Genomic DNA, 15,561 nt, shown 5'->3' with positions numbered 1-15,561 from the left:
TAATGAGGAGTTTACATTTAACTCTACTTTCTACTACAAATAGAGAATCTTATAAAATATGGCAATCGACCTACGTATTACAACGAAAAAAAAGTGAATTGAACACCCACACTACTTTTTCAATCAGTAATTATGACAATTCTAAAATTAAAACTTCTCAAAACTGTAAAGCTATTGATCAAAACCAGAATTCTTAAGATACATCAGGTAAGCGTAGAAAGAGAAAAACGCAGCTGTACTCTCATGTCTAGAAAAGTTTTACTTTCTTCTCACTGTAAGAGGATGTATTCTAATCGGATCACATCTTTGATATGGAGTTATCCCCGAAGACATCCATTTTGAGGCCTAGAGCTTGAGACAGTACAAGTGTTTTTAACCTTCACATCCACACTTATTTTATAGCACAGCTTCGTACCATATCATCTGAAACGTTTGACTGAAGTCCTAAATTCGACAAAACAATATTCAAAACACATAAGAGAAAATAATTCGAAAAGTAAGCTACATTCCAAGTTTGGAGTGGGTATGTGTGATTAAAAACAATTATTCTTTTCTACTTACTTATGAAAAGTTCTTTGGTTAGCAAAGTTTTTAGATTATTACAAATTGCAAGTTTATTAACAGGAGGTTAAATGTGAGTAATCGCATTTAATGTGATGGAAAATTGTTATTACTACCTATTAATTGGCAAAGATCAGGTGATTATTATGAAAAGAATAGATATATTGATCAGTTATAATTGTAGAAGTTCACAATAAGTTTAAGTGAAGGGGGAAGAGTAAACATAGTGTGAGCTGCTGAGCTTACGTGAATGTATCATAAGTGCGTACAGCAACGTAGTGCAGTGCACTCATTAAGCTGTCAGCTTGAGAGACGGATGACCCTTGTTGGATAGACGTTAGATGGATAAGAGAATAGTTGGCCGAGGGTGATGTGTTAAGGCGCGGTTGTTGGCGGCGCCATTGTAACAGCGCCGGGAGATTTGGGGTGCCGCCCTGATGGATCGTCCAGTCCACCTCTATTAGTGTGGCAAGCATTACCGATATATTTCCTCCTCTAACAAACCTCCTTTGCACACACACACACACACACACGTACATATATATATATATCAGCTGCGCCACGTATGAGCATGGAAGTGTGTATCCTCTTTAGAGCTGATAGCCTTTTTCCCTTCTCTACTTTATACCCCATATCAAAATATTACCAATATTATTATAGTATCAGGGTCAAAATATTGGTCAAATAGCAATGTTCACAGTTTTATACAATTTCAATTTTGTATTTAATATTTGAATTATCTAGAGAGGTAGTTTCATTAACACTATTAAGTAGGCAACTAATAATTAAGCTCTTATATATGTTTTATTGCTACTATTTATGTATTTTTCTGAATTTTTATCTCCTCATCTTACAGCTCACTGCCCAGTGATAGACAATGCAGTCTTATCAAGAGAACACTGTCCTAAGGTGGGAATTGCCCTGGGAATTATTTCAGGTGCCAGTTACTTCAATATTGACTCGTTTTAAAAAAATTAATATTTAAAAATTATAAAACAAGGTATAAAATTAATTAAACAAATTTTACTGTAATAACTATGAAGCAAGTGATGAAGTGATTACATAGTTCATTTAGGATTTGAAAATCTTTCTAACAAAAGTAACAGGCTTTTCGAGTTTTCGATATTGAATTTCGTTTTACTAAGGTCTAGAAAAAATATAGAATATTGTTAAGAGATGTTGCTTGTCCTATTTCTTACTTCCTCCCACACATAGTTCTGTTGATCTTGTTTGGTTTTGTCAAATGCCTTCCCTCCAAGCTTCAACATCTTTGTTTTTATTTATTCAAGCCTTATTTTTCTAACCAAAGAATTCTTTCTTTTTTTTAATTTGATGTTCCATTTCCTTTACCTTGACTGATTAATTTTTTTTCGACTTTTTTTTAACATGTCAAGATAATATTTAATGAATATGTTGCCATATCAGACACTTAAGATAATGATGAATCAAGAGGTAATGAGGTAAAGAGGTACACTTATTATTTTAATTTACTTTTAATTTAATGCGTGCCAACATCTGATATTATTTGGCGTCCGGAGTGGCCTCGGACACTGTTCTATCGTTCCAAACAACACTGTTGATCACCGGAATGAGTTGAAACAAAGTCATAGAAAATCGAAGGGCGAGCAGTTCGAATGGGTTCGAACCCGGGATCTCCACTTGCAATCCAGTATAACGTTTTAGCTAATCCATCCCTCAGATATAATAATAATAATTATTATTATTGTTAATTATTAAAATAACATAAAAGCTGTATCACCTGCAAATAGCAGGTGTAGATCAATTGGCGAGATAAAATAATTATTGTTGGGACAATAATAATTATTGTTGGAAGGTCCTCTAAACTGAGTGGCTCCGTAGTTATTTTAATTTATTTAAGCAGATAGAAGATTATGTAGAGATGTAGAGCTGGCTAGGATTGTAGTTGATAGTTAGCCCTTTCCAGCTCGAAGACGCCATATGGCATCACTAGTTTAAAATATTATTTCATGCTTAATTTTGACCAAATGATACAATTGGCATCATTTTAGTTTTATTTTTCATGACTGTTGAGGCAGCACAATTTTTACATTTTTTTGCATTTTTTCTGTATAATAATTTGGTCCGGAAAGGGTTAGAAAGGACATCCTTTGTAAAAGTGAGTTATGATGGGGAGAGGTGGGGTTGTGGAATTTTTTGAAGCGGATAGTATTAATTGATGGGCAATGAGGATTTGAGGTCAGTGTGGAGGGTTAAGGAAACATATGTTAGAAAGGAGCATTGAATGTTTTTCGAATGACTTTCGACTTGGATGATTGGATGCTGTAGAACCCATGACCTTACATTTATAAGTCCTCATTGGTTGAATGAGTGTTGGTACGTCTTGTAAGTTATAAGTCATTTTTCTGTTGTGAGTCGAGATCGTCTGTCAAATATTCTTGAGAGAAGTTTGGGCGTTCCAAGACTTCCAAGTGAATCGCTTACTTAGAAAAATAACAAGATAGCCAACTCTATCTAATTCAGTCTCAGTTTAATTCAGGTTAATATGTTGTTCATTTACGAGCAAGCTGGTGGTAGTCGAGCTTGTTGATTATAGTTTTCATTACGTTTCCTTTACATTTTATACCATTTCTCAACTGATAGAATATTTTTACAAAGTCAAATTCAAATAAAGCACAAAACAATCACTGACTGCGCATGCGTGAATAGTAACCAATAATCACATCATAATTATAAATCGGTCAGTTGTCAGCTGGACGTCGAAACGATTGTTAAATAAAAGAGTTAATAATTGGTACAGTTGTAGTAAGTACAGTCATTATCGCCAACAGTGACGACAATAATAATGTAATAAATCTAGGGTCCGGGTTACTGGATTTTCTTGACCTTAGCAGCATCTAATTGACAATTCATACAAAACTACAGGGTTTAAAAAAAAATAATATGAAAGCAAAAGTAGTTCAAGAACTATGTACAGTTCTAAGTAAAATGCAGGTATGTGGTTAAAAATTAAGTGTCCCGAGTTTGATCTTCGACTGCCAAGGGAGGGTCCTCATGACCTTAGCTTTATTCTTTAGTAATTTGCGCATGTTCTAAAATTTGTTTCATGAAATTGTAGTCATTTATTTCAGAAGACATGAAGTTTATCATAATAAGGAATGCGAAAAATAATAAATTATGAGAAGTACCAAACATTTGTTTGGAATTGTGCTAAACAATCTTTGATGAGAGGTGTACCTACGAAAATGGTAGACGTATACGAGTACTTCAAGAGTAAGTTGCCATCGTTGGATTAAATAATGGTTAAACTTGATTTTTTGTTTTTTCTTTTTAATTTGTAAGGATGAAGTCTTATAAATCTGTTTGATTTCACTGGCTAAAGAATGATAAAACCTTCAAGAAGTAAAATTCACTATTTGTAAAACAAAAAAATTAAATACAACTTAAAGTAAACTATAAATGCCGTTACAGGTTTCTGAATTGATTTCTCGAGTACGGTCCCAAAAATAGTCAAGCTGTTAACTACATTATAATTTAATTATAACCAATCAATCAATATAATTATTAATTATAATCAATTGTGATGGTTTTTGGAGTGGATACTTATAAACTTGGAAAGTGAACTTGAATATGGAATATAAGTTGGTGAGTAGTGAAACCAGAAACAATTATTTGCGTAGTTTGTGACAGGCATAATCAGCTACTTAGACATGTACAGTCTGCATAGTGCTAAATATGTAAATAAAATTACAAGTTTTCAGCAAGTGGGTTGACCGACCGGTTAAAGTTTTCTGCAATAGATTATATATTTTATTTTCTAGCGATTTTCGATCAAGGTTTCAATGATTTTCATTTAATTTTTTTATAATTCATACATGTAAATCTAATGGATTTAATTGCAACAAAAACTATTTAAAGGGGATTATTAAAGGAAATGAAGTTCGCTATGAATGGATAAATAGGAAGAGCTTATTATTTATATTTCAGAAAAAACAGACAGTTCTAACAAAAAAAAATTTTTTTGTTTCTAAAATGCGAAATGTTGAAAATCCCAGAGTATGAAAGAGATAAAGACAATCCCAGAGTGGATCAAAACGTGTTTCAGAAAATTGTATGGAAAAAAATTACAAAAAATCTTGAAACAGTTGAAAACGTACATGGTACTGGTAATATATGAACATGTGCTGATAATGGATGAAATCTGAAATCGAACAGAAATATAGAACGTTGGTTGCAAAGTAGGATAAAAGAAACTGTAGAATATACAACATTTTGGAAACTGATACTGAGGTTGTTTTAAAAGCTGGATAAAACGAGAAAAAATCAAGAAAATAGTATTCGATTTCTACATTGTGTAATAATTATATTCACTATTGAAGTATTTATTTTATTAAATTTTTATTTCAGTTCCACCAGATATTATAGACTCCGGGACAAGTTCTGACACAATAGTGGAAGAAGGTGATAACGTGACATTAGTTTGCACGGCTAGAGGACATCCGCCTCCAAGGATAGTCTGGAGAAGAGAAGATGGCCGAAGTATTACTGTATACAACAATTCTACAGGTTTTTCTACAAGTGAGTCTAAACTTTTCTAGCTTAAAAATAGTAGGAACGTATCTGATAATGTAATCGTTCATTTGTAAAACAATATCTTTAAAGTCAAGTAATCGCCTATTTTTTCAGGCTTGGCTTAACGTCCAACTACCAATTAGGTGACGTGGTCGGGGGCGAAAGCTCATAGTTTTCTCTAAACAATTTTTTTTCTGACAAAAAGTAGTCATATGCGGGATTCGAACGGGGGATCTCCCATTTACAAAGCCACGCTCTTGACCACTAGACCAACACCTGCCCCTAATATCTATATCTAGATTAATTATTATTTGGGAGGAAGTTATTTTTTCTGGTACTGTTTGAACTTTTCAACTTTTTAGTTTTTCTTATCAATCGTTTTTCTTAAACAAATTTGTACGTACTAAGTCTGATATTTAATTCAGGTTCTATCAGGGAAATTGTTTAAACCATAATAAAGTACTGTATTCTAAAAGGAAGGCTGTTCGTTACTCCCACCTTTCTTGTAAATAGCTCTCTAATTTCATTTAAACTTTCTACATGACAAACAAGAGCTAAAACTAATAAAATACGTCTGATATTTCGAGACCAAGCCGAACAATGCCCAACTTCCCTGCTTTCTTTTTTCAGAAGTTTCGAGTAATGATTTCACCAACATGCTTTTATTGCCTTAAATAGGTGTATTCAATGCTTTAAAAAAAGTGAAATGAAGCATGTTCAAAAGAATTAAAAAGTTATTTCCAGCAATTTTTCCTATCGCAATGACTACTCACTTATCTTCATGGTCATGATTATGACCATCTGCAAAAGATTCATGTGTGGGAATTGATCGGTCGGCCTGGCTTCTACTAAAACACTAAAAAAAAACACTTCTAAGGTCATTTTAATAAATTGCAAAGGTTTTCTTATTTATGCTACTCAGGCTTTTTAAAAATTTTGTGAAAAGAGAAAGTAATTGTAAGTTCAGCTCAACTTTCGAGATTCTGTTATTATGGTTAAAGCCTCTTCATCCATTTAATCGATGATTTCGCCCCTCGATTTGGCCGAAAACTCGTATTAAGGTCTTATCAGTTAATTTACAGGTTTCTGAGAAGATGACTGAAAGTTTACTAGGGCAAATGTAGCTCTTTCCTGTGACAAAAATCAAAGAGACTGGGTTTCAGAAATGTGTAAATGGAAGCACTTAGATGTTAGAAGCTTACCCTTCAAAATCAACTTTCAGTATCCATGCCCAAGTAGTAAATATTTTTCCCCCTATGGAAATGCAGATGAGTATACTGATGGCCTTAACCTAAAAACGCTAGCATTTTTTCCTTTTATTCTAGTTCAAATCTACGTATTACAATCGTTGCTGCAGCTATACTAATTACAGTCGTACGTATTACAGCAGGAAATTGAAGTTTTTTTTTTTGGTAAAAAATAGATGCTCACAAAAGGTAGATAGAACAAAACATAGCAACCCTGCACTATTTTTTTCAAATCATTTCTGAAATCTTTGTTGAAATTTAATGTGAACATAAAAAAAAAATTCAGTAGAAGCATTTGGCGCTGAAATTTATGGCAAGAAATAATATATTCGTGAGGATTTACGCAAATATGTAACAGTCTTCTATGCAAAGTTATGGTTGATACTTGAGTAACTGTAAAATTAAATATCCTTTACAGAAGGATTGCCTTTATTCCGATAGTCAGGCTGTAATTGTGGCCATTTGTTGTTTTTTTTTACACGCATTGTGAGATTGCATTGAGTCCCTCACCGATGTAGGCATTTTATTGTGCTCTCATTTCCTGTATGTTAGAGCCTACAGATCGTGTAGGGTAATGAAGGCCGACAAATTGGATTACGAAAGTTCAAGAAAATTTTTCAGAATCCCAGATCCCTTCTGTGGTACATAGGGTGTGATGAAATTCGTTTTCTTCTAGGTTCGCAGCAAATATGAGAACTTGTGGAATAATGCCATTAACTAAAGGCAAGAAGTGAAGGGAGTTAGCTGAGTGGTTAGCGAATACTGTCAAAGCCGAGTGACTCTAAGTGTCATATAGATTTCGCTGATAGAGCACTGCAGCCTTTGAAGACGCATGAGCCTGCTTGTCAGGTTGATGTGGCCTTCGCAGATTTATATTTATTGTGGAAGAGTCAGCTCAGCTATTGTGAGGGCGCGGCAAGAGCGAAACTGCTAGTGAGCCACACGGCGTTGAGCTCTCAGTCAGCTTTGGGGTTTTGCTTATGTGCTCTAAGCCTATAGTTGACTATTGTTAAAGCGCGGATTTCAAGAAGACTTGGTATCGTTGAATAAATGATAGAGGTTATAATACGTAAGTTCCATGATTTACAATTCGTAGTCCCTTTACTGAAAAGCGCTTAGATCTTTCGGCTAGTTTACTATTTATAAGGTAATTGCATAGTTTCTGAGAAACTGTGTAAATGTGTATCAAATCAATACTTGTTGAATTGATATCGAATATCTATATTCGTTGCGAATGCTTTTGCAGAGGCACGTTTAGCTCATATTTATTATGAATAAAGCAATAACATAAATCTACAGATGGGTTCCAAAGAAAAATCAAGGTGAATTATATGTTTGGTGTGTAAAAAATGGAAGTGTTGATTTTCTCCTGTTGGTGGTATACGAGATGTATGTGTACATGCCAGTCTATTCAATTATGTTGTGTGTTATTGCTAAGCAGGATTTGCTACCTCATTCATATAAATTTGAGGAGAAATTAGGGATTCGGTAGAGGGGTTGAACAGAATAAATCATCTGTTTCCAACCTATCAATTCATACACTTTACCTCCCCTAATACTCATACTGTTACATAGAATCATTTGTTACTTAAATTACTTCCCTAATTAAAAGGGTATGGGCTGTGCCAATTGTACGGAATGAGAAGTATTTGATAGGTTTTTCTATTTTATATTGTGTATGTGTACTGTCATGTTCTCCTCACAATTACTTTTTGGCATTATGTCAAATAGCGTCAATGATAAAATAAATCTGCTTTAATATAAAAGTTATAATATTTTAATCAGTCGGTTATTAGTCTCATCATTCGATCAGTTGTTAAAGAAGTTTACTTATCTTTTTTCATCAACATCATCTTTAAATGGTTTATTAATACACATCAGGCACCATGTTAGAAATATTGTGTCCCCAAGGATAAGCTGTAAGGTAAACACAGGGCTGGGATCTCCAACTTGGAACTTGAGTGATTGGTGAATACTTAGTTTCTTACGCTTACTTGTTTGCTATGGAGCAAGATGAAGTTCCTCTCACATTATACACTGTACGATAACTCTGATTCTTTATTTCGAGGTTTGAATTGAAATTGGCCTGTCAACAACCCCATCATATCGGTTCAGATAACATGCCAAATTTTTTGTATACTTCCTTTAATGCTTTATGGAGATTTCGATTCTTGTTCTTCATATTTAAAACAGTTCACAAAATACTAGCTTCATATAAGTAGCATTTAGATTGGAAATTCTAATAAAAATTTAGTAACCCTTTAAAAATAAGATGAGGTTAAATTGTTCATATGCCCAAATTCAATTTTGTTATGTTCTATTGAAGTCAAATTTTGGCACGATATTATCACAATTTATAACAGAAATTAAAAGGAAAGTTTCTGAATGTTTCTTACATTTCTACTCTCGAATTGAGGCTCAATTTCATTTGGCCTCATTTTGTACATGATGCCGATTTCACTTATATGTTACATAACTATTATGTTTTGGAGTTACCACGTTAGCCGAATGGTTTAAGGCGAGGCCCGCAAAGCTGATATATATTGTGATATTGGTGATATTAGGTTCCCGATCTTGGCCATGGATTTTATTCAATGGTTGATATGAATAATTTATAGTAAAGTACGTTTATAAAAAATGTATATTATTTTTCTTTTTCATGACTGTTTTGATTCATTTTTTATAATTTTTCAACATTTTCAACTGGAAATACTTTTTTATTTTATTTAAACAGTTAAACAGACTTATTATGAGTGATAAAATTTAGAAGATTGTACACATTTACGGTTCCAAATACTTTATTTATTTCCTCTTGGAGCAGAGATGAAAACAAGCATTCCAACATTCTAATGTTTCTTGTTTGTATTTACAAGTTGTTTATCGAAGCTAATGAGATTTGTTGTAAGTTAGTCAGTAACGAAAATGTGATTAGTTGATTCAACAATTTTAGTCCTGGCTACTACAATTTATTTGTATATTTTTACTTCTTTTAAATTACAAATTTTATTTTAAAAATTAAAATTTTAAAAATAAAGTTTTGTGTTTCAACTTAAAACATTTTTTTTATGGTAACTTGCTATTGTCCACTGAGTTCATTGGAAAACCTATCACTGACTCGTGTGTAGCTCGTGAATCACCGACCGGCAGCTTAGTACTCTGAATCAACCAACTGGTTGATGTCTGTGAACTTCAGAATAAAATCTGGAAAGAAAACTCTTATCTTAGTCTGTAATTCATTCTTTTGCATTCACGTTGATTCTATCAAAAAATATTGATTAAGAGTTTTATATTTTTGTAGTGGAACTCGTGGTGTAATCTTCAGGAACACTCAGTACATGAGTCTGAAATTGGTCAATTGCTGCTACTTTTACTCAATATAACAGAATTGATTTATTTCATTAACTGGTTGAAATAATTGACTGTTGTTTTTATGCTGTATGAGAGGTGACTCTAGTGTTGATAATTGCTCATGCTACGATAGTATTTTTTGATTTGTGTCTCTTAAGAAAAATAAGCTGTAATTGGAAAGTAGCCGAAGGAAAACTTCTTGGCCTTAATATGAAAATTCTAAAAGGGGGAAAGTTTTTGGAAAATTTATTCAACACAGCTTTAACTTTCTTCCCTTATAAAGTAAAGATTACACTTGAAGAAGAAGAAAAGAAATCTCTTAAGTTAAGCGGAACAGTTATGCCCATCTACTGGACCTTAGAATCAATTAAAATTTTCAAATTATATTGCAGTCATAAATTTATACTAGAATGGTAAGGATTTTTAAGAAACTTTTCTAATTATAATTTTATTCTTTTTAAGATACTGCGCAATATAGAAGATCAGTTCTTTAAGTCTCAATTAATGTTTCTTATTGTAATAACTGATTTAGATAAGTGTACTTGATTTAACCAAAATGAAGCCTTATTTAGAAATTTAGGATGTTTAGCCTGACCTAGTAGAAAAATTCTATAAATAGTTTTACAAGATTTAATAACAGAAGTAGTAAGCTGGAATCAAAGAGAATCGATGAGGCAATAATAAAAGGAACAAGGCCAATTTTTTAGGTATTACATCCAATTATGAATCAATGGCAACCACATATTAATGATAATAATATTATGTACAATATTTTTTTCTAACCATTGAAAAATCGATCGCTTATAACAAAATGGATTTTACGCCAATCATTGTGCGCCAACTTTTTTTTTTGTGCTCAACTTCATCTTGACCGGTTACTTGAAAATGTGATCTCTCAATTTTCCCACTTGCAACCAGATATCTCATAGGTAGAAGTGTTCTTTCCAATTAAAAAACATCTGGTCGCCATACGAGTTTGCCAGTCGAACCTCCCTTATTCTGACGCATTTAACTTATCTCTTTATGTTTATTGAACTCTCGTTATCAATACGAACACATTTTATGCTGCGGTAGACGCCTAGATTGTATGCACAATTGACACTTTGAGGAGCCGCTATAGATCTTTTAGGTCGTATTGGATTTTACTTCTGATCTCTAAACAAATCAAATGTAAAAAGCAGGTAGGGGATTCTGACACACCGATTTGGTCGAGGTCTCCTTCTTTCTGGGAGCAAGCACCTCTTATTAGCGAATATTAGCGATTGAAAATTTTCGTATTGAGCTGAACAAATCCAAATATTTCATCATATTTTAATAAATACTTTATTTAGTTAATTATTAATAAGTTTTTTTAACCTGTTGGTCTTATCACGTCGCTTAGGGATATAAAACTTTACCAAATATTTATATCATTTATAGCAGTGAATAATGGAAAATGTTACTAATGAAGCTAAACTTTTTCAGTGGAATCATACAACGGAGAACGACTAGATTTGGTAAAGGTGGATTACACCCAGATGGGTGCTTATCTCTGTATTGCCACCAACGACATCCCACCTGCAGTCAGCAAGAGGATTGTTTTGCGAATTAATTGTCAGTCTTCATTAAATTTAATCTTTTTTAATTAATAAAAATCATTTAGCATTTTATAATTATTAATTACTTTACAACATAAAAAGAATTCAGACATTCATCCATTTCAATATCTCTTTTTCTTGCTGGAAGAAGTGTTATTTAAATTATCTGATAATATCTGATTTATATAAACAGTTGGTTCCTTACCGAAAACTTAGGGAACCATATTTTGTTTTATTTATAAAAAGTAAATAGAAGTTTCAAATACCTTCATATTGTTAAACATGATAAACATTTAAAAATTTTAGTTTTAGTTCAGTTGGTAGCGTAGAAGAACGCGTTTTGAAATTTAAGTTCTTTTTTTCGCTTCTTTGGAGCTATACAGCCAACTGTCCAGGTGAAGAAGGGTGTTTGTCTGCAGCAAGAGATCACTGTTCGATAGCTAGAAGTGCGCTGAGAAAACTCTGTGCGCCAATAATCTTAGATTTTTTCGCACCTTATTTATATATATATATATATATATATATATATATATATATATATATATATATATATATATATATATATGAAAACGTATAATTTATATACTTTTCCAGTCGCACCAGTTGCTCGTCAAGCCAATCAGATGGTGGGAGCTGTGTTGGGAAGCACTGTAAACTTAGCTTGTGAATTCCATGGTTATCCAAACGATAATACATCCTGGCACAGAGAAATTGGTGAAATTCACGAATACGGGTAAATTCTTTATTCATTTTGAAATAAAAAGATCTTTTTATGAAAGCATTGATTAATGAGGCGATTATGACATGGTAATAGTGGCCTAAGATGGACTTCTAAGTGATTTTTTAAACTTATTCCCTAATCTCAATCTGCGAAACTTTTTCTATTTTATTTAACTTTTTTTGTAAAGTATAGAATTTTGATAGAAAGCTAGCAGTGTTAGAAAAAATTTGATAATGGTGTAAAATTTTTCAAATATTTAAGTTTATACATGCACAGTAAAAGAGAAAGAGAGAGCCTAAAAAAAAATGTAATAAAAAAAATGAAATAAGTGCTAAAAATAAAAAATGTCATTAAAATTTTACAGGTAGTAGATATGGACATATGTTTAATTTGAACAATTCCCTGAACGAAATCTTCGTAAGTCAGCTGGCATCATATTCGATTATTTTGATAACCTTTTAGAAGGTTACTTTCTCGGTAGAAAAGTGGACAGCGTTACTCGTGTGGAACTGTTTCAACATCATTGAATAGTTTTCTTTTTTTTATTAGTTTTTCAATTACAAATTTATATATTGACATTTACCGTAGTTTTAACTGATAACACAAGAAATATAATTTAAAAGTAAAGACGTATGGTTATTAGTTCTTTTAATATCTTGGGACTGAAAGTGAAATTGGTTGGATACATTGACTAGGAATTTTAACTAAAGATTTCTAGCCCATCATTTATCTAAGCGGAATTAGATAGGTTAATGAAAAAAATGTTTTAGTACACGAATTATTTTTTTATTAAACAGTTGATTTATTATTTTAGGATTCTATTTAATAAAAAACGGTTTGTCAAATAGACTACGGCCTTTCTAACTCCAGGATGTAGATTATGTCAAAGAGTTGGAAATTCAAAAGTTTAGCAAAAAATATTATTTAATGAACACACTTTTTACATTCAAAGAAGTTTTTTATTGATTAACTTAATTAGTTACAAATCCCATTTAGTATAGCTCTTTTTTATCAATTCCTCTGATAAAGCTATTTTGTTTGTTTGTTTTTTTATCTATAAGTTGCGATCCAATTTCATGAGGTTTCAGAACAATTATGCAACGTTTAACTCCTAAGTGGAGTATTTTTTAATTTCTCAAACCACATCTTGAAAAAAACTTGTTTTTTTCAATCATTACTTATCTAATACTATATCTTTTATAATTCCTAGAGACCCTATAAATAAAAAACAATATATCGTGTACGTACTCTACTCCACATCAGAAAATCTTTAAATTATTTCGTTTTTCTTTGATAATTTCAACATTTTTTTTCGGCAAGTAAAATAGAAAATACGTTCTATTAATAACGTCTGAAACCACCTCTTGCATTTATTCTCCGTTATCTAACATTCTGTATTTAATAGAAAAACTCTAAATTAATTTTATTGTTACAAAAGAGATATACCACGTTCTCTGACGTAATATAATGATTACAGAGGTGATTACAAGGTGAGAGTGTCGAGGACGTCCTATCAAGTTACTCTTCATCTAGCTATTAGAAATGTTCGTACCATTGATCTAGGAAGATACTTCTGTTCACTCACTAACATTCTTGGAACAGCCAGAGCCACTATACAACTATATGGTAGTACAATTTTTTAAATTTATTTAATTTTTTGAAAAATTCAATTTAAAATATTAATAGTACTTCAAATTTAAGGGCAAAAAGGCCATTAAAAAAAAAGTAGGTGACTAAGTTAAAATAATAAATTGTATCTGGTTTGTCAATATATCAAGATGAGAGTGTATACTGCGCTTGAATCGAACTCCCTGACACCGCACTCTTAAATAATTCGCCGAGTTAAATTATGGGTATTCTTAAAACACCAGCTAGGTAGAATAAACATCATGGCGCAAACACCTACTGCACTTATATAAGTAGGCCACAATTTTTTTTTGTGCCATTAAGTTTATTTTCACATAAGTTTTTTCTTTCGTTTTATTTTGTAACCAAACTCTGGCAGACGGCGTTAGCCATGCCTTTTGTACATTGTTTAAGGTTTTTTATGTACTACATCTTTTGAAATAAATGTATATTATTATTATTATTATTATTATTATAAGTAGGCCACTGAAAAAATTATTTGGAAGTGAAAAAGCTTGGATAAGCAAGATTGATTGAAAGATAGTTGTGAATAGAATTTTAGATGAGCAGATTTGGCTACAACAGAAACAAAGAGAATATTAAGACCAGAAATTGAGTTAGGGGTATAGGACAAATTGTGTTTAAAATGTGAAACAATGGATTTTGGATTGAAAGGGTAAAATTTGATGAGCTTTGTTATTAGACTTCAGAAATAAATATATATTTAAATAGAATGAAAAAGTCCAAAATCTTTCAGAATTCTTTATTATTTTTGCTGTTTTAATTTATTTTATTTTGCTATTTGGTCAGTTCTGCTGACCTTCCAACATTCGCTGCAGCTCATGTAAACTGGCAGTAATTTCTTTTCTTCCAGTACTTGAAAAATCTTTCTTACATATCATTAACTGAAAAAATATCTTGTTTAATTTATTATTAATTACATATTTAATTAAATTTTATTTAAAATGTTGCAGAGATCCACATTGAAACAACGACACTCCCCACAACAACAACTACCATTGTTCTACCCACAACTACACCAGGTATTATTTTTCATGAATTACATTGACGACTAAATCGGACATGAAACGTTATTATTGTCTCTGCTTTTATTGTTTTTGATAGTTTAAGTATAATAATATTTGTTACCGATTATATAAATGTGGATTAATGGTCATTCGGGCGTACAGACATATTTTACATACTAAGAGAAGGCTGAATGTTCTCGACGTGCCCGAAAGATGGTGGCGATGTGACTAATAAAATTTTCTTTTTATTGTGATGGTTTCCCTAAGAAAACACCTTGTGTTAGTGATAGTAATATTAACTACGTCACATTATGGAGTAATTTTTCATTTTTATGAAGATGTGAGCAATAATAATTGTTAATATGAAGATTGCAGTATTTGCAGCTAAATTCTAGGAATATTTAGCAAAAATGTTTATAGTAATTCCCGTTTCAAAAAAAAACAAAATTACATGATTGTTGGGGTAATTTAAAAGGAACAAGTTTTGCTACTTGGTTAGGTTTACAACACTAAAAAAAAAGGGCGATACATTTTGCATGTGAGGTGGCCTTTATTACGTTTTACGAATGTGGTGAATTGTATTCCTTGAATGTAAATTGGCTTAATTTTTATTAAATTAAAGATTATTCTTATCATAGCACAGAAATTCTAAATATATTTCTCTCTTCATATGTTAATTTCGAATTAGTGGGATCAGTTTTTATTTTGTTTTCAATTTATTTGGGGTTCAAAGAAATAAAGAATTAACTTTTTCATTTTTAATTTATTCCTACATAAAAATTCCTTTAACAAAAAATTATTTGTTTCAGCCTCTTCAACAACTACAGAGATGGCATTTATTGTCTTATCAACAGACAGAGGTATGTCCCTTTATCTTTCCTACTGATTATTTCTTAGTTGAT

The 15,561-nt window shown here is 31.7% G+C and overlaps 1 protein-coding gene across 3 annotated transcripts in view; it reads left to right on the top strand.

Annotated features, from left to right (window-relative positions):
- The window catches only part of LOC141448466 (lachesin-like), a 187,170-nt gene that overhangs the window by 158,373 nt on the left and 13,236 nt on the right, over nucleotides 1-15,561 (top strand). For all 3 annotated transcript variants that reach the window (XM_074116842.1, XM_074116841.1, XM_074116840.1), the window contains exons 5-10: nucleotides 4,948-5,118; nucleotides 11,172-11,300; nucleotides 11,879-12,017; nucleotides 13,483-13,631; nucleotides 14,606-14,674; nucleotides 15,469-15,519. In XM_074116842.1, the coding sequence (XP_073972943.1) occupies nucleotides 4,948-5,118; nucleotides 11,172-11,300; nucleotides 11,879-12,017; nucleotides 13,483-13,631; nucleotides 14,606-14,674; nucleotides 15,469-15,519 (708 nt within the window). The remainder of the gene's footprint in view (nucleotides 1-4,947; nucleotides 5,119-11,171; nucleotides 11,301-11,878; nucleotides 12,018-13,482; nucleotides 13,632-14,605; nucleotides 14,675-15,468; nucleotides 15,520-15,561) is intronic.

Source organism: Rhodnius prolixus, unplaced genomic scaffold (genome assembly GCF_049639745.1).
Source record: "Rhodnius prolixus isolate KJV_2025 unplaced genomic scaffold, Rpr scaffold_37, whole genome shotgun sequence".
NCBI classification, from domain to species: Eukaryota; Metazoa; Arthropoda; class Insecta; order Hemiptera; family Reduviidae; genus Rhodnius; species Rhodnius prolixus.
The sequence above is the reverse complement of the archived record's forward strand: the minus strand, read 5'-3'. Positions and strand labels throughout refer to the sequence as shown.